The following is a 19386-nucleotide window of genomic DNA, read 5'->3' on the forward strand; positions in this document are numbered from 1 at the left end:
AAATCTATTCTTTGCCTATTGAATTGTCTTGGCATCCTTTTCTAAAAAAAAAAAATCAACTGACCATCAACATAAGAATTTATTCCTGGGTTCTCAGTTCTATTTCATTGATCTATATGTCTGTCTTTATGCCAGTACCACACTGTCTTAATTACTGTAGCTTTGTAGTAAGTTTGAAATTGGATGTATGAGTTCCCTAACTTTTGTCATTTATTCTTCATTTCAGAGATAATTTTGTCTTTTTCTTCCATTTTTTTCCTGAGTCCTATAAACTTTATTTTATTTATCCCTGTTTTTTGTTTCCTGGCCTCTGTTTTTATTTTTTGACTATCTGAGTTGAGGTAGTTTCTCATATTCTCAACGTATATTTGGGTATACTTAATCTGTTTAGAATGCCAACTGAACAGTTTTCTTCTGCTTCTTGATTATTTTTTGCTAATGGTAGGGTCTCCTTAGTGTCTATATGTGAAGTTTCATTTCCTAATTTTCTGCAATCATTTTCCATGGACTTTATTTTCCTCTTTATTTTTATGATATTGGGCATTTAATATTATTCCTAGCTTAATGGTACACTTTTCTGTTGGTCTAGCAAAATCCAGGTACCTCAGTGTGGTTATTTATTTGTCTTGGTGGTAAGGGTGGAGCTGAGAATCTTCTGATTTTAAAGTTCTTTTCTGTCTTGGAAAACCTTACATTTCTCCCCACTTTTTCCTTTTCCCATTCACCATCTAATTGCCAAGGAGCACTTCTTCATTTCTATCTTTGCCTCTTTTTCTCCTTCTCCAGAAGCTATGAGTTTGGAAGATCTCCCTGTAACCATCCTCTCCTTTTAAATTGTACTTATCCCGTTAAATCACACCAGATCCTTTAAGTTGTGTGCATTTTGAAATCTCTTCCCTGTATTCCAGAGCTCTCATCTGCCCAGTTACTCTTTTAGTATTTTTGGATTTAGTGCATATGTGATGTATGGTGGTCATTCCAAATTACCTTCACAGCTGCCCTTCACTGGCACCCACTTCTGTCTTCTCCGTAAGTTTTCTTGGTCTGCTTTACCTCACCACAAAGCCTTGTGGTGGGGCGAAGGTGGGGTAGGTGCATGATAGATCATGCTGAGACTTCTTGATTTTTAAAAAATTTACAGTTATTTTGCAGTTTCAGGATCTTTTGTGATGCCAACAGTGTGGTTTTGTGTAAAATTTGGTAGTTTTTAAGTCGTTTTATATTGTTTAAAGAAAAACCCTGGGAGATAGGTTATCACATAGCCATCACTGTCTTTGGCTGCTCAGATGTCTCCCAAGACTATTTGCTTTTGAGAAGTTTTGAAGAGTAAAAATAAAGAAACTTTGAATGGTAGCTTCATGGGGGCTTACTAAGGTTAGCAGAAGACAATATTTTTAGAGGAGCTGCTTATTGACCAAGAGAAAAAAGGCTGTGAGTGAAGACTGGGGAGTTTAATTATCACCTTCCTCATTTATAAAATAAGATATGAAGACACAAGATTCCAGGAGGCAGAATGCAGTGGGATCAAGAAATGGAGGAGAATATTGTTAAGACACACATGAGAAACAATTGAGAAGACAGAATCTTAGTGAACTCACATCAGATTACTCAAAGTTCTACTTGAGTTCAATGCAAAGTGATCTACTATGAATAAGAGGGATAGAGCTGGAACAGGAGGCTCAGATAGAGGATAAAGGCTCTGAATCACCATAGTGGGAACTGAGCCAGGGAGTCAAGTAGCTAAACAGGAAATGTTGCCACGTAGGACTGAGGGTTCAGCTGAAGTTGGAGAGCACACATATGGACTATAGCAAATTGCCGTGACAGTGTGACCACTCTAGGCTGTACTTGTAATATTGGTATGGAGAAAAGAGATAATGGTAATTACTGAGGACTGGAGGGCAAAGCAGTTATGTCAAAGGGGTGTACAAGACCCTTAGGAGAATCATTGAAAAGGTATGTCCATGGGTCTACGCTACAGAGAAAGGTAAATCAAATCAAAAGGGTTAATGGTCTAAGAAAACAAAGAGAAGATAAGGAACTAGAAGCCAAAATGAAGGCGAAAAGCAGAAATCATGAGAATGAGCATAGAATGTGATGAGAAAATATGCAAAATCCAGCCATTTAATTTTTATTTTGATGGTTAGGACACTATACATTCTCTTATTACTCCACATATGTACTTCAAAAAGACATATATGTCCAAACAGAAAGCAATAATTCTCTAAGGTGAAATGAACAGCTGTACTCCTCTAGTAGAAACTCTGAACAATCTCACAAGATTCATTTGCAGAGGATGAGGGAATGGGAAAAGTGGAAGGATGGAGGACTGTGACTGGAGAGTACAGAGTTACAGTAATAATATTCATTACCTATAACCAATAATAGTACCAATATAACCAATAACAATACTAAGTCAGTAGTAACACCAAACATTGAAACTAACAAGCCTAGTTTACAAGCCTCAACTTTTAACATGTTTTCTAAGACAATTTTTATTTTTTTGAGACAGGGTCTCAGCTTTGTCACCCAGGCTAGAGTATAGTATTGTGATCAAGCTCACTTCAACCTCAATCTCCTGGGATAGAGCGATCCTCCCACCTCAGCCTCCTAAGTAGCTGGAACAACAAATGCATGTCACCACAACCGGCTAATTTTTTTTTTTTTTTTTTTTTTTTTTTAGTAGAGGCAAGCTCTTGCTATGTTGCCCAGTCTGGTCTCAAACTCCTGAGAGCTCAAGCAATTCTCCTGCCTTGCCCTACCAAAGTGCTACGATTTCAGGCATGAGCCACCAGGCCTGGTCCTAAGAACGATTTTTAAATTAAATTTTCACACACACACACATTTTAACATTCCCGATTGTAAGAGTAATCCATGTTTATCATAGGAAGTTTGGAAAATACAGAAATTTCTGCCTGCTTTTCCTTGCTATATGTAACTACAGGATCTTAAATACCTTAGACTAAAGTTTGGCAATTTTTTCTTGTAAAAAACCAGACAGCAAATATTTCAGACTTTTTAGATGCAAAAGTCTTTGTTGAAACTACTCAACTTTGCCCTTTGATCACTGGATTTTCCTTCTTTAGTTTGTTAATATAGTAAATTATACTGATTTACTTTGAAATGTTGAAGGAGAAAGCAGCCACACACAATATATAAAAATATAGCTGTGGCTGTGTGTCAATACAATTTTATTTATAAAAACAGGTGGTGGGCAAGATTTGGCTCCAGAGCTATAATTCATTAAGCCCTTATCTTGGCCTACTTTACTGGGCTTATAACTTATTTGTCAAATGAAATAAATTGACATGTATATGTTCCAGGTACTGTGTTAAAACCATAGATAAAAGGCCAATGGAGAAAGACATGTAGTGTATTCAAAAGTGAGGTGGGAAACAGGAGAAAAAGCTGTTTTTCGGAAACAGCTGAAAAAGTCATGCTTTATTAACTATGGAAGCACTTGACCTGAGTCTTGCAGGACTTTAAAGCATATTTTTAAATAAAAGAATTAATTTTGTAACATTTTATATTCAAAGACAAGCCTACCTTGGAATAAGAAAGTGCTATTTGTTGGAACACAGCATCATCTGGTGATTTACTATATGTGGCAAGTCCTTGTTCATCATCATCAAAAGGGTAGTTAACCACCAAAGAACCTATAAGGGAAATGAGGAAAATGTATCATGTTGTCTGTTTCAAGATGGATTATTAACATAAAGCTTTTCAGAATACTGCCAGAGAAGAGAAAACAATAAAATTTGCCAAGCAGAATTTCCTCAACAGAAATGAAAATTACACTAATTTCTTCAATTCAAAGTGAATAAGTGAGAAGATATCTTTCAAATGGCTAATTTTCTAAAGCCACAAAAAAAGATTTATAGTACTTCTACCAAACAGTCTACCTCAAAAAAATAATTAGCATCAATACAGAAAGGACTAGCAACAAAAGAAAAAAACAGATATACGGGATTCCATCAAAATCAAAAACTTTTATGCATCAAGAACATAAGAAAGAGAAAAGACAACCTATAGAATGGGGGAAAATGTTTTGCAAGCCTGATAAGGGTCCAGTGTCCAGTATTTAAAAACTCTTACAACTTAACAACAAAGACAAAAACTCAATTAAAAATTGGACAAAGGACTTGAACAGATATTTCTCCAAAGAAGATAGATAAATGGCCAACAAGCTCATGAAAAGATCCTCGGCATCATTAGTTATTGGGGAAATGCACACCAAAACCAAAATGAGGTCCTAATTCTCACCCACTAGGACAGCTATAATAATAAAAATAGAAAATAATAAGTGGTGGTGAGGATATGAAGAAACTGGAACCTCATACATTGCTGGCGGGAATGTAAAATAGTCCAGCCTCTGTGGAAAACAGTTTGGCAATTCCTCAAAAAGCTTAACATGGAATTATCATATGACAATTTCACTCCTAAGTGTACACCCAAAAGAACTGAATACAGGGGCTGCGTACAGTAGTTCACACCTATAATCTCAGCACTTTGGGAGGCCAAGGCAGGCGGGTGGATTGCTTGAGCCCAAGAGTTCAAGATCAGCCTGGGCAACACTGGGAGACCCTGTCTCTACAAAAAATTAAAAATAAGCCAGGTGTGGTGGTGCATGCCTGCAGTTCCAGCTACTTGGGAGGCTGAGGTGGGAGGATTGCCTGAGCTCAGGAGTTTGAGGCTGCAGTGAGCCATGATCACACCAGTTACACTCCAGCCTGGGTAACAGAGTGAGACTCTTTCAAAACAAGGGGGGCACGGGGAAAAGAAAACAGGAACTCAAATAGATATTTGAATGCCAATGGGCATAGAAGCATTTTTCATTGTAGTCAAAAAGTCAAAACAACCCAAATGTCCATCAGTACGTAAATGGATAAAGCAAATGTGATATTGATATATACATATGTATATACAATGTACTATTATTCAACCATAGAAAGGAATGAAGTACTGATATATGCCACAACATGAGTGAACCTTGAAAACACTATGCTAAATGAAAGAAGCCAGACACGAAAGGTCACATGTTATAGGATTCCATTTCTATGAAATATCCGGAGATATAGATAAATCCCTATATATAGGTAAATCCCTAGAGACAGAACAAAGATTGGTGGTTACCAGAGGTTGAGGGGAGAAGGGAAAGGGGAGTCACTGTTAAATGGGTGTGGGGTATCCTTTTGCGGAGATAAAAATGTTTTGGAACAAGATAGAGGGGGCGGTTGCAAAACACTATGAATGCACTAAACGCCAGTGGAATTATGTAAACTTCACCTCAATAAAAAAATTAGTATCAAAATTTTTGAAATTTTATGAAAAAGAATATTGCTTTCCCCTATCTTCTTTCAAGATCCTTCTAAATTATAAAGATGGCAGGGAAAGGAATCAGAACATTCTGCCCCAGAATATAACTCTTTAGCATATTAATTATTTAGAGCTGAAGGCAACTGAGAAAGAGCAGATGCAGGAAAGGCTATCTACCCTCCCTCTTTCTGCCTAAAATTAGGGCATAAATTTCCCGTGAGAAAGGCACCTTCCTGGTACCATCAGAGATGGGATAGTCAACGTCAAGATGAGTTGACACAAACAAACCTTAGTAAAATAACCCTCATCTTTCATTAGTTTCCCCCGCATATTTCCTAGTCACTTTCCCACAATGTATTACCCCTAGAAGTCTAAACCCCTTCCTTTGTGTAGTCACTTTTCCACAAGGTATTACCCTTTGTTATGAGAGCACTAAGTCCTTAACACTGCTTTTTTGAGGGTTTCACGTCTTTCCTATGAACTCCCCCACTGCCTGTTGCCTGTGCCGCATACAAACATCAAATAAAATTTGTATGCTTTTTTCTTTTAATCTGTCTTTTGTCAGCTTAATTCACAAGCTCCAGCTGCGGACTCTATGAGGATTTTTTACTCCTGTACAGCAACAAAGAAATTCTCCTTCAAACTGCTTTGCCAAGATTTCAAACTCCATTTAAATAAGGATTTTAAGATGAGAAAACAAAATATGTCATGGAAAGAAAAATGTCTGCATGACTGAAGATTCCTACCTCTCACCATGCCAAGGTCTGGATACCACATCTGTAAATCTGTGACTTATTTTCACTGGAATGTAACTATTATTAACTTTCCAGATTTAGCCAACATGATGTGTGATTTATTATGAGAATATTTTTAAAGCTCTAAATAAGTGAATTCTATCAAACATAGCATTAAACACATAAAATATAATAAAAGAAAACAAAAAATTTATTTTGCCAACCAGGGCATAACTTCATAGTTCTTATTTGACTCTTTGAGAACAATATATGATTACCAACTGTAGAAGTACTTTTTTCTACTATTGGCAATCTTTCAAAGCAATTTTTGGAGAATCTCAATTAATCTCCTAAATCTAAATATCCATCAGTATGTACTGTCATTCTAAAATGGCAGGCTACTCTATATGACATGAAGTCTCCACTATGGTACTTCTGGATATTCCAATAAATGTTGAAACTAAATTTCTTCCCCATTGCCCCTGGTGCTAATACTTGTCACTTTTTTTTTTTTTTTAGTAGTTTTACTGATGTAATTCAAATACCATGCAATTCACCCATTTAAAGTTGTTTATATTCACAGGGTTGTACAACCACTACCACTATCCAGTTATAGAACATTTTCATAACTCCAAAAAGAAGCCCCAAAATCCATTAGCAGTCACTCCCCTATCACCTCTTACCACTATTCACTCCAGCCCAATGCAATCTTTAATCTACTTTCTGTCTCTATGGATATGCCTATTCTAAAAATTTCATAAAAATATAATCAACTTGATAAAGAAAAAAATAATAATCATGCACTATGTGGTCTATTATGACTGGCTTTTGTCACTTAGTGTAAGGTTTCAAGGATCTATGCTGTAGCATGTATCAGCACTTGATTCCTTTTTGAGCCAAATAATATTCATTGTAAGGACAGACCACATTTTATTTATCTATTTATCAGATGATGGTTGTTTGGGTTGTTTCTACTTTTTTGTTATTGTGAATAATCCTGAATGAACGTTCATGTACATTGAACATTCATATACATGAGCACTGTACATTAAATGAGTGAACATTTTGTTCAAGTGAGTTTATGTGTGGACACATTTTGGTTCTCTTGGGTACTGATATCTTCACTCTTATTCGTAACCTTAGTTGGACATTGTGGCGATTTTTAATCTTGACACTCATCCTATTCAACCGATCCATCCTGCTAAATTATATGGAGGTATATGAGCTCAGTTACTACATGAGAATGTGGTCATTCTGCTGCAGTTAAGGATATACCAAGTAAAAAAGAGAATATCAAAATCTAAATTTACATAAAAGAGTTTATTAAACTTCAGGGAGAAAACAGAACTAAACATTTGGATCAATTTTTATGAATGACAAAGAATATGTTACCAAGTTCCCAATGTGAGAGATAAATACAAAATACCTGAAGAACTATGAGAGGAAGAGGAGAGGAGGAGGAAGAGCAGAGTAGGGGGACAGGCGGGGGAGAAGGAGAGGAGAAGAGAAAAAAGACAAGACAGAGAAGAAAGGGGAGAGGAGGTAAGAGAAGGGAAAGAGAAGTAGTAGGTGAGAAAAGAGAGGAGAAAGGGGTGGAGAGAAGAGATGGGGGTAAAAGGAGAAGAGAAGAGGAGGAAAAAAGAGAGGAAGAAGGAGGAAAGAAACAGCCAGGACACTGGCTGAAAAAGTAATGAGAAAAGACCTTTACTTTTGTCTGCCATAAAAGCAGTAACAGGATACTCATTTTAAGAAAGCATAACACTACAAACAGATAAAATTCCACCAGGATTTCCAAATGCTCTCAACAAGAACTGATTAGTAGAATATAAAGTTGCCATACCTCCATGCAGGTTTGCTGAAAGTACAAATGGATAGGACTTCATCCAGCTCATTACAGCAATAGTTTCTGGTTGCGTAGGATCTGTGATCTGAACAAACTGGTCTGGGAAATTTCGGTTCAGGTCAAAGTTGTTGCTGTTGTTTCTGCCAATTACACTTATTGAATCTCCTGTATGATATGATAAAGGATTTGAATATAAGCCATGTTCGCTTATATTTTATTCCAACACGTACTACTTTAGATACCTTAACTCAAGGCAAATGTGAACACATCAGGCTTCGCTATTATCAATCACCTATGATTATGAAACTGTCTTTGCAAAATTATAACAGTAAAAGAAATCTGACATGGTTGACTCCGCCTTTTTTTTTTTTTTGAGATGGAGTCTCACTCAGTCACCCAGGCTGGAGTGCAGTGGCGCAATCTCAGCTCACTGCAACCCCCATCTCCCGGGTTCAAGCGATTCTCCCATCTCAGCCTCCCAAGTAGCTGGAATTACAGGCACCTGCCATCATGCCCAGCTAATTTTTGTATTTATTAGTAGAGATGGGGTTTCACCATGTTGGCCAGGCTGGTCTTGAACTCCTGACATCAGGTGACCCGCCCCCCTCAGCCTCCCAAAGTGCTAGGATTACAGGAGTGAGCCACCACGCCCGGCCAGACTCCACCTTACTTCTAACCTCCAAGCTGTCCTTGGTCATTCCTGGGCATCGGCCAAGCTAACTTTGGGAGAAATTTAGCTTACAGTTTAATCTTAAAGCAAGGATGATAACAACCTTTCCCAAAACTAAACCACCTTTGTAAAACTAATGAAAGGTCACAGGGTTGGGATTATAAGAGGGGCCTGAATTTGGCTAACATGTATGTGTAATTAAAGGATAACCAGTCATCGTTTTGGAAGTTGTTAAGATTTGTAACTTCCTCAACTACTCCTGTAGATAACATCACTACTGTAGAACCTAAGATTGGCCTTCTGAGATGTTATTCTGACTTTTGCATTTCTGACAACCAGCTGACGTCACCTGGACCAGTGAGTGAGTTGTAACTCAGCTGGTCCTGTGGTTCCCAACTAGAAGCTGACTCAGCACATGAGGACTGTTTTCCACATCCCTATGATTTCATCCCCAACCAATCAACCCATTCTCTAGTCCCTTGTCCATCAAACTATCTTTGAAAAACCCTAACCTCTGAGCCTTCAGGGAGACTGATTTGAGTGATAACTCCAATTCTCCTGCGTGGCTGGCCTTGCATTAATTAAACTCTTTACTGAGATACCATGGTCTCAATGAACTGTTTTGCCTGTGCAGCAGGCAGGAAGAACCTGTCAGGCATTACCTCTTTTTTTTTTTTTTTTTTTTTTTTGAGACGGAGCCTCGCCTTGTCGCCCAGGCTGGAGTGCAATGGCACAATCTTGGCTTACTGCAACCTCTGCCTCCTGGGTTCACGCCATTCTCCTGCCTCAGCCTCCCGAGTAGCTGGGATTACAGGTGTGCGCCACCACGCCCAGCTAATTTTTTGTATCTTTAGTAGAGATGAGGTTTCACCATGTTGGCCAGGCTGGTCTCGAACTCCTGACCTCGTGATCCACCCACCTTGGCCTCCCAAAGTGCTGGGATTACAGGCGTGAGCCACAGCGCCTGGCCAGGCATTACAGTTAAAACACATCTTTTTCACATTGCGTGTTTAAAAACTGTATCTCTTCCAGATATTTTGAACAGAGAGGTAAAACCATTATCTTTTTATTTTTGCCCTCTGCTCATAATCTGGGAGGAAAAATATTCCAATTAGACAAATTATATTAAAGCACTGTTTAAGTGTCAATAATCCACATATAATGACATTATCACAATGTTGAGTGGAAATTACTGATCAGAGGGGAACTCTATTTTTTTTTTTTTTTTTTGAGACAGAGTCTCACTCTGTGGCCTAGACTGTAGTGCAGTGGCGCCATCTCGGCTCACTGCTACCTCCACCTCCCAGGTTCAAGCAATTCTTGTGCCTCAGTCTCCCGAGTAGCTGGAATTACAGGTGTGTACCACCACGTCCAGCTAATTTTTTGTATTTTTAGTAGAAACAGGGTTTCACCATGTTGGCCAGGCTGCTCTTGAACTCCTGGCCTCAAATGATCCATCTACCTCGACCTCCCAAAGTGCTGGGATTATAAGCGTGAGCCACCGCGCCTGGCCAGGAACTCTATACTCCTCTCTGTACTTGTATAAAGCTCACTAAGACACTGTAAGAAATAGAGCAAATGAAAAGAAAATTGTGATATGCTCACATTAAAGTGATCACAAAAAGATAAAGTTAGCCAAGAGCACAGCTGGAAGTTTAACCTGATGGAGGAGAAAGTTCAATTTAAGCTTAACTGTGCATATTCCATTTTAATAGGGAGTGGGAGCCTTACTATTGTCATTATAATGAGAAAAATTGCAAGAGACTAAAGAAAACTGGAGGGCTCACTAGTGTAATTAGTTCCACCTTTCAGAAAGGTCTGGGGAGTATGTAGAAGGGACTTGTGGCACTGACAAAGAATGAGAACCTTAGGGGGAAAAATCTGAAATATATACATATGTAAGTAAGATCTTGTGCCTATTTGTTCAAGTGAGCTTCTGGGGTACTAATGACCAACTTCTGGGTACTAATGACCAACTAATGACCAACTGATCCTCCCAATGGTCAGGTCAGTGCTAGTAATAAGTCATGAGACTCCATATTATACTATGGTGCCTGATAGATATCATTGCCTGGAAGAAATCATGGGCTGGGAAAAGATGAATTCTTACTCCCCTAGTGTTGTGCATAAGGGTCTGCTGTCCCATCCCACACTATAACGCCCCAGGAGAGATGGGCTTGCCCAGGGAAGGCAAAGAAATGAGAAGTCAATAAATTAGCAAGTCTGGAATATGCACAGGCAGTAGAACTGAGAGTCAAAACAGAGTCACTGACTCAGACAGATATCTGGTTTGGTTTTTCACTTATGAAATAAGGTTCCCAAAATAATGATTTAATAAGAACTGTAAACCCAAAACAAAATTCTAAGGCCCCGCTCAATAGGCAGGGCCTATCTCAACAGATTCCCTCCTCTTGACCAGGGCACTCCAAAGTTAACCTGAAAGACTGGTTCAGGCCACGATGGGAAATGGGGGTCAGACATGCCTCATTATGCCTCCTCTCTTTTGGAAATCAGGAAAAGTCAATCAGCATTAATACCAACACAGACCTTAAGTCTGATAAGAAACATTTACAATCTATTCTCTGTGAAGCCTGCTACCTGGAGGCTTCATCTGCATGATCAAACTTTGGTAACTACAACCTCTTATCCTAACCCAGACATTCCTTTCGATTGATAATAAATCTTTCAACCCTCGCCCGATTTCTGGACCAAGCCAATGTATATCTTAAATGTGTCTGACTGATGTCTCATGTCTTCTTAAAATGTTTAAAACCAAGCTGCACCCTGACTACCCTAAACACATGTCCTCTGGGTCTGAGGGCTGTGTCATGGGCCATGGTCACTCATATTTGGCTCAGAATAAATCTCTTCAAATATTTTACAGAGTTTGACTCTTTGCCAACAGAACTATTGCTAAAATAAAACAATTTATAAAAGTCTTATACTCTATTTCTAGTAAATAAGAACCATTACCAAGTGGAAGACACCAGTAAATATATAAATTTGATCACCTAATTGTTGAACAGACCAGATCATCATATAAGAATACAAGAGCTAAAATCAATCATAAATTAAAAGGAAAAAAAATTGGAAGAAATTCCAAAAGAACCAGTTCAAATTCTCTTCTCCATCAAAATAATCATTCTATATGATGATCAAATGATTAAGAATTAAATGCTATTCTTTACCTTCCTGGGACTTTTCATACCCATCAGGATTCATGGATGGCATAAGGTGAATTCTAGTGTTATGAACCAAATCTGTGACTTCAGGGTCTGTTCCAAAGTTCTTACAAAGGTATTCTATGAGGTTCAACAGCAGTTCTCTTCCAACCACTTCATTTCCATGCATATTTCCAATGTACTTAAATTCTGGTTCACCTGAAAACAAAATAATTACATGGAAGGCTTTTTTTCCTTCTTAATCATCATGGACTCTGTTTTTTTCCGCAACATATATAAATCCTATACTAAAAAATTTTTTAAACATGTATTTTGGCAAAGGAGGCAGAAAAAACCTTCAGAAATATCTTATAAAGCAGCTTCCTTACTAATACATATGTCTGAGCAGGCTCAAAGCATATATATGCTATATAATATAAATAAATAAAACACTATTAGCAGAATAAATCTAATCTATGCACTTATTAAATACCATGCCTAATATGGGTTAGCAAAAGGATTTCCTTCTCTTCTGGGAAAAGATTGGTTACATTTTCTTTTTTGCTTTCTTTTAATTTTAGTTAGGTTTTCTTAATGCCAGTTATACAAACTGTAGGCGACCTTTCTGAATGAAACATAGCAATATTGAACATGGCTTTGAGGGGCACTACTGAAATTATGTGTAAGACCATACCAATTACCTGGTTCATGGACACCTGGATTATCAGATACCTCCATCACATAAAGTTCTCTTGACTCTACTGATTTTCCCAATGAATAAAGCCGGGTAATGTTAGGATATTCATTGGCAAACCTTCTCAAGAAGATTTCCATATCAGGGAAATGGTGGTGGTGAAAGTCCTTTGGCTGAATTGGCTGGTAGGAGGATGATGTTCCAGAAAGAATATTAGGTATAGCAACTGTGCTAGCAGTTGCTACAGCCTCTGTCGTGTCAGGGATTACTGAAGTTACAGTTGGCCTAAGAGAAAAATCCACCTCTGTGGCTGGTCCTTCTTTCACCACTACATTAGTAACAGTCAATGGCATATACCTGAAAAAAAAATTTGAAAAAGTAAATGGTTTATAGTTAAGACATACAATGCTTTAATATTATAAAAGCACAGTAGCCTTTTCATCCTCTTACACTTAGCGATCTATCAAAACTCAAACTAAATAAAGAGAGATGTGTAAATTTAAGAGTTTTAGGACATTATCTCACAAAGAACCCCAGATTGAACAACTATTTCTCTCACCAAATCTTCTCAAGTACCACACACTAGAATGTATACCAAAAAAATTACACTCAAAGGAAAGAACATGTTGAAAGATGTGGTTGTTACTCCATTGTAACCACTGCTACAGTACTCAAAGAAGGGATAAATTACACAATTCTTTGCAGTGTCTTATCAAACTGACATTCCAACTTCTTTTTCAAGTAGGAAAGCTCAAGATTAAAGGTTATCAATTAAATCCTTATCAAAGTGAGCTTCCAGAAAGCTTTCCAGGGGAGGTGGGAAACCATTCATTTAATATATTAGAAAGCTGATAAGACAGTTCTTCAAAATGTCATTTACAGAGCAATGGGTTTCTTCTACTCTGGTATTCGGTTAGCTTTAAGGCAATGCTTTACACAGCTGAATATCTTTTCAAGTTTTAAAAATTGTCCTTCCTCTAATGCTACAACTATGCTTCACATCCCATTGTACTATTAGACTATGTGACAAAAAACTCCACAATAGTATTTTCTTATTATAAAACGAGAAAAATCAGAAAATAAGGAAAAATAAAAGCCACAAAAAATAAACAACATGTACTAGACTATATTTCTGTCTCAGATATAAAACAGAGACTTGACATTTTAACTAAGAGTCTACATAGTTTAAATTCTTACCCAGTTAAAACTACTGTAAGGTTGTAAGTTCCAGGAACAAGTAATCGGTAGAAATCACCAAATCTGCCTGTTGTGATATTATGATTAATACCAGCCACTGAGATGGTTGCATTCTCTAACCCAGATCCTGTTATGGAATCTTTAACAAATCCTTTCACTCCAATGTGAACCTAAGAAGACAAGAATCCAAGCTCAGAGACGGTGAATTTGGAAGGCAAGAGCGCATAATTTCTCTCTGCACCGATACTACAATTTCTAAAAAATAAAGTGACTCTTCTCTCTCCCCCAAAACATTTTCAGTCCCTTGAAGTTTAAACAAAATACAGACAGAAGTATTAAATCCTTAAACTTAAGTCATATGTCTGAACTTGACACTAGTAAGGTGCTTTTAAAATTCCCTCTCCTCAATGCCAGATTTTTAATTTTCTCAACAAGGTGTAATTGCTGGTGTATTCAATTGCTGTATTAGTCTGCGTGATGTTTAAATTAAACTGATGTCCATGGTTCATATAGTGGTAAAGGCTCACTAGCAAATATGATCACATGACATTGTAAGAACCTGAGAGTACAAATTTGGCTAATTATTTCAGTTGTATAAGTAAGTGTTCCAAGATAGGAAAAAGAAGCCCTATGGAGCAGAGAGCTGGGGGTAAGGGGCAGGGGAAGCAGAGCTAGAATATGTTTTAATAGATTATAATCTAATAATCTTTAAAGATAATTTATAATCTTAAGTAATAAAAAGAGATAAACGACATCTAATACTGTATAGATTATCATTCACATGCATCCAAATTTCTCCCGTATTTAATCCTGTTTCTATACCCCAACCTTCCAGTCATCTACTTTTACCTTTTCAATCAATGTGATCAAAGACTCACGATTGTTCTCCCATTCCTGTCGAAGCTGTGAAGCAGGTGGGTACTTGCAACAAGACAGTTCTAATGTGATCTCAAAACAGTTGGCCCACACATAATTGTAATCTTGCATACCACCTGTAACATAAAAAAAATAAGTTTACTCTCAGAAGGAAAATAATTCTACCCTCCAAAAGACTGAAGAAATTAAATCAGCCATCTCTGGATGTATAAATTTTCTTTTCTTTTCATTAAATTGTTTGAAATTGGAGAAGGCATCTGAACTATAGTGGAGGCTAAGAAGGAAGATTAAAAGGAATTTACATTGAAAAAGAATATATAGTGAAAACATACATTTAATTAATAGGATGAGCAGTTATAAAAAGTATGAATATATCAGTTAATACCAGTAACAATAATAATAGCAGCTTTGTGTGTTTACTATACACCAGACCTGTTCTAAGAGCTTTATGTGTATTAGCATTTAATCTTTACAGCAATTATATGAGGCAGATACTACTATTTCATCCATTTTACAGATATGAAAAGTAGGGCACAAAGAAATTAAGATTTATAACAGAAAGAAAATAAAGGGTACACATCTCAAAGTTGTGAAGGATATTCATGCCGAAGCATTATTAAGTACCTACGATTCTAACTGTACTTCCCTTTATCAAGAAGGTGGCAAGAGCAAAAAGAAAAACTGTTATCTAGGGTGGCACAGCTACACAAATCAGGGGAAAATAAGACACAATAAATTCTTTCAAAATGTGTTAAACGGAAGATGGAAGTTAAAAGGGACTAAGCATCCATGGTCTATCACCTTCACCATGTTTATACCTATATAAGCCCACACACTCATTTTGTTGACAGCCTATTACCCTATCATTCTTGTCACTTGATTTTCTCACATCTTGTTTTTAGTGGATAAAGACTAAAAAGTGGAGAAAGGAGCAGGTGTAACTTCTCTATGATCTCACCTTGCTCTTGCAAAGTACAAATGTGGATTTTAAGGGTCATCTTTCCTCAACCCCCAGTGCATCTCAGATGATGTCACACAGGATCCTTCAGATCAGGAGGGAGAATAACTGATGATCTGATTATATTCATGTTCATCCATGTTAATTCAGCACTTACAAATAATGCCAAGCATTTGTTTCCCTTTCATTGACAGCACCAAAAGATATGCTTCCGTCATAGATTCTTCTGCCACTCACTCCCTTTGGCATTAACATGGGTCTTTATTTATTTATTTATATGCAAAGTGAATGTTAGATGATCACAAAAGACACTTCAAACCCTCGCATTCTAAGATGTTTAAAAATACATGCTGATTTAGGCTGGGTGCAATGGCCCATGCCTGTAATCCTAGCACTTTGTGAGGTGGAGGCGGGCAGATTGCCTGAGCTCAGGAGTTTGAGACTAGTCTGGGCAACATGGTGAAACCCTGTCTCTACTAAAAATACAAAAAATTAGCTGGGTGTGGTGGCACGTGCCTGTAGTCCCAGCTACTCAGGAGGCTGAGGCAGAAGAATCGCTTGAACCCAGGAGGCAGAGGTTGCAGTTAGCAGAGATAGTGCCACTGCACTCCAGCCTGGGCAACAGAGTGCGACTCCGTCTCCAAAACAAAAACAAAAACATGCTGATTTGATTACAAGAGAAAAGGCAGGGAGAGAACATGAAAAACAGACAATTCTGAAACCTGTTTCTGGAGAAAGGTCAATGTCATAGTTTTAAGCACAGCTTATTAGGAGTTCATCAAAGAACCGGGGCTTATAAAACATTGAAGAAAAGCAAACAATACAGCAAAAATAACAAAACTTTGACAGAAATAAAATCGCAGCAATATTATTGGAGCCTAAACTCTTAATCTCATTTTTGCTGAAGTTTCATTATGTGCTTTGAAACACATCTAGTTCTTGAAATATGCACACCTTACCTAACGCAATATGCTCCATTTCACTGGCATATTTATAGGATAGATATTGGTAAGACAAAAAAGTTAGGTTAAGTGTATGCACCAAAAACTTGTAAAGAAGAAATTAGGCAAAGAACCTTTAAAAATCCAGGACTCCGTGAACTCTAACCAATGCCATTTTGAATAAGTACAAGGAAGAAAACTGAACACAATCCTGAAGTTACCCAAGCAGGATCACAAGGATACTTGTGATGTGACATCTCATCTCAGGAGATGATCTGATTATATTCATGTTCATCCATGTTAATTCAGCACTTACAAATAACGCCAAGCGTTTTGTTTCCAATCAGAGGAGGGGACAACTACATCCATAAATAATTAAATATGATAGCAGAGGACAGTGGTGAATGTTATACAGCAATGTAAATGTACTTAATGCAAGGGAATTGTACCCTTAAAAACAGTTACAATGGTAAATTTTATATTATGTATACTTTACCACAATTTAAAAAATGAAATAGGCTGGGAGAGGTGGCTCATGCCTGTAATCCTAACACTTTGGGAGGCTGAAGGCAGTACCTAGAATAGTGCCTGGCATACAGTAGGTGCTCAATAAATATTTTGGAAGCCTGGGCAGACTGCTTGAGCTCAGGAGTTTGAGACCAGCCTAGGCAACATAGCAAAACCCCATCTCTACAAAAAATACAAAAAAATTAGCTGGGCATGGTGGCACATGCCTGTCATCATAGCTACTCAGGAGGTTGAGGTGGGAGGATTGCTTAAGCTCAGGAGTTCAAGGCTGCAGTGAGCCAAGATTGCGCCACTGCACTCCAGTCTGGGTAACAAAGTAAGACCTATCTTGGAAAAAAAAGAAAAAAATGATATTAATAATAGAGATATTATGGGTCTATGCCACTAATTTCAATTTTGGAGTTGAGGGAAGATCTATAAAGGCTTCTTGGGGAGGCAGTTTTTTAGTTATATCTTAAAGATAAAACTGTAAGTCAGCCAAAAGGATGCGGGGGTTCAGGAGCACTGCAGTCAGGGAAAATGGCTTTGTAAAGGTGGAGGCTGCTGGTGTATGTGACCACCAGCTATGAGGCTGATAAGGCCACAGAATGAGGGCAGCAGCACAGAGCTGCAGGGATGTCATGAATGGTGAGGCTGGAAAGGTAAGTAGGGTCTAAAGGAGGCTGAGGATAAAGTTTTCCGTGGCTTTCCAAAGCATAAAAAAAAATGGCATTTCATTTGTTAGTTTTGAACAGAAAAGTAGTATGATGAATAGAAGACAGTACGGTCTGGAAAGGCGTGGGGGATTGGAAGCAAAAAGCCCGGTTAGGCAGTTTCTTACAATGATACATGTAAAAAGTAATTAGGCCTAAAATGATGTGGTAGCAACTCTGTGGAAGAGAAGGGAAAGATGTGAGATAAGATACTGACAGGATCTGATAGATAGTGGGAGTTGAGAGAAAGAAAGGAATCAAAGAGGACCTCTGGCCTGATCAATTGGGCTAATGATGATGCCATTAACAGAAAAAATAAGGTCTGTGAGAGTAACTGAGCAGAAAGGGGCATGTTGAATTTGAGGTATTTGTAGAATATTTAGACAGAAATACCCAAGAAGGAATTCAAAAAGACAGGTCTGGAGCTTGGGGAGAAGAGTAGTCCTTTTCAAGAAATGATCATTTAAGACTAGGAAGTTCAGTTTTCTTTCGGCAAATATTTATTGAGCACCTAGTATATGCCAGGCACTATTCTAGGTGCTTGGGGATATGGTGATGAACAAAACAGACAAGGTCCCTGCTTTCTCATAACATTCTTTTAAAATTTAAAAACTTTAAATTCTAAAATATAAAAAACTTATAGAATTCTTACATAGGGGAAGCAGACAGTAAACAAGTATAAATAAGAAAAATATCAGATAGTGAGAAGTGCTATGCAGAATTTTTTTTTTTTTTTTTTGGAGGCTGAGTCTCACTCTGTCGCCAGGCTGGAGTGCAGTGGCGCGATCTTGGCTCACTGCAACCTCCACCTCCCAGGTTCAAGCAATTCTCCTGACTCAACCTCCCGAGTAGCTAGGACTACAGGCTCATGCCACCACACCCAGCTAATTTTCTGTATTTTTAGTAGAGACGGGGTTTCACCATGTTGGCCAGGCTGGTCTCCATCTCTTGACCTCGTGATCCACCCGCCTCAGCCTCCCAAAGTGCTGGGATTACAGGCGTGAGCCACCACGCCCGGCCTAGAAAATTTAAGTAGAGTGATGTGATACAGCTACTGATTGGTGGCAACTAGAGACTAGGTAGTTATAAAAAGCCTTCATGAGGAGGTAATATTAAGTCAAGATCTGAAAAACAAGATGCAGCCAGCCTGGTAAAAGTCAGTGGGAAGAACATTTCAAAGGCAGGGGGAAAAGTTTGGTAAGTGTAAGGAATAGAAAGAAAGCTACTGTGGCTGGACAATAACAGACAAGGGAAGAATGGCACAAGTTGAGGTCGAGGGATTCTGGCAAAACAACATCATAAACAGCTTTGGCAGCTAGGGCAAGAAGTTGGGGATTTTATCCTAAGTGCAGTAGGAACCACAGGAGGGGTTTGGTTTTTGTTTTATTGTGCTAAAGAACACATAATACAAATTTCACCATATTAACCATTTTTACATGTACAGTACAATAGTGTTAACTATATTCACATTGCTGTGCAATAGAGCTCTAGAACATTTTCTTTTTTTTGAGACGGACTTTCGCTCTTGTTGCCCAGGCTGGAGTGCAATGGCTCAATCTCGGCTCACCGCAACCTCCGCCTCCCAGGTTCAAGCAATTCTCCTGCCTCAGCCTCCTGAGTAGCTGAGATTACAGGCATGCAGCACTACGCCCGGCTAATTTTGTATTTTTTTTAGTAGAGACAGGGTTTCCCCATGTTGAGGCTGGTCTCGAACTCCTGACCTCAGGTGATCTGCCCGCCTCGGCCTCCCAAAGTGCTGGGATTACAGGCGTGACC

At 38.2% G+C, this 19386-nt stretch overlaps 1 protein-coding gene across 1 annotated transcript in view; it reads right to left on the bottom strand.

The window, feature by feature from the left end:
• CPD (carboxypeptidase D) overlaps positions 1-19386 on the bottom strand; it is an 87432-nt gene that overhangs the window by 30499 nt on the left and 37547 nt on the right. The window contains exons 3-8 of the mRNA XM_008965175.5: positions 14465-14607; positions 13616-13785; positions 12426-12775; positions 11752-11943; positions 7891-8058; positions 3547-3656 (exon numbers count right to left, since the gene is read on the bottom strand). Of these exons, the coding sequence (XP_008963423.2) occupies positions 3547-3656; positions 7891-8058; positions 11752-11943; positions 12426-12775; positions 13616-13785; positions 14465-14607 (1133 nt within the window). The remainder of the gene's footprint in view (positions 1-3546; positions 3657-7890; positions 8059-11751; positions 11944-12425; positions 12776-13615; positions 13786-14464; positions 14608-19386) is intronic.

Source organism: Pan paniscus, chromosome 19, assembly GCF_029289425.2.
Source record: "Pan paniscus chromosome 19, NHGRI_mPanPan1-v2.0_pri, whole genome shotgun sequence".
In the NCBI taxonomy this organism is placed as follows: domain Eukaryota; kingdom Metazoa; phylum Chordata; class Mammalia; order Primates; family Hominidae; genus Pan; species Pan paniscus.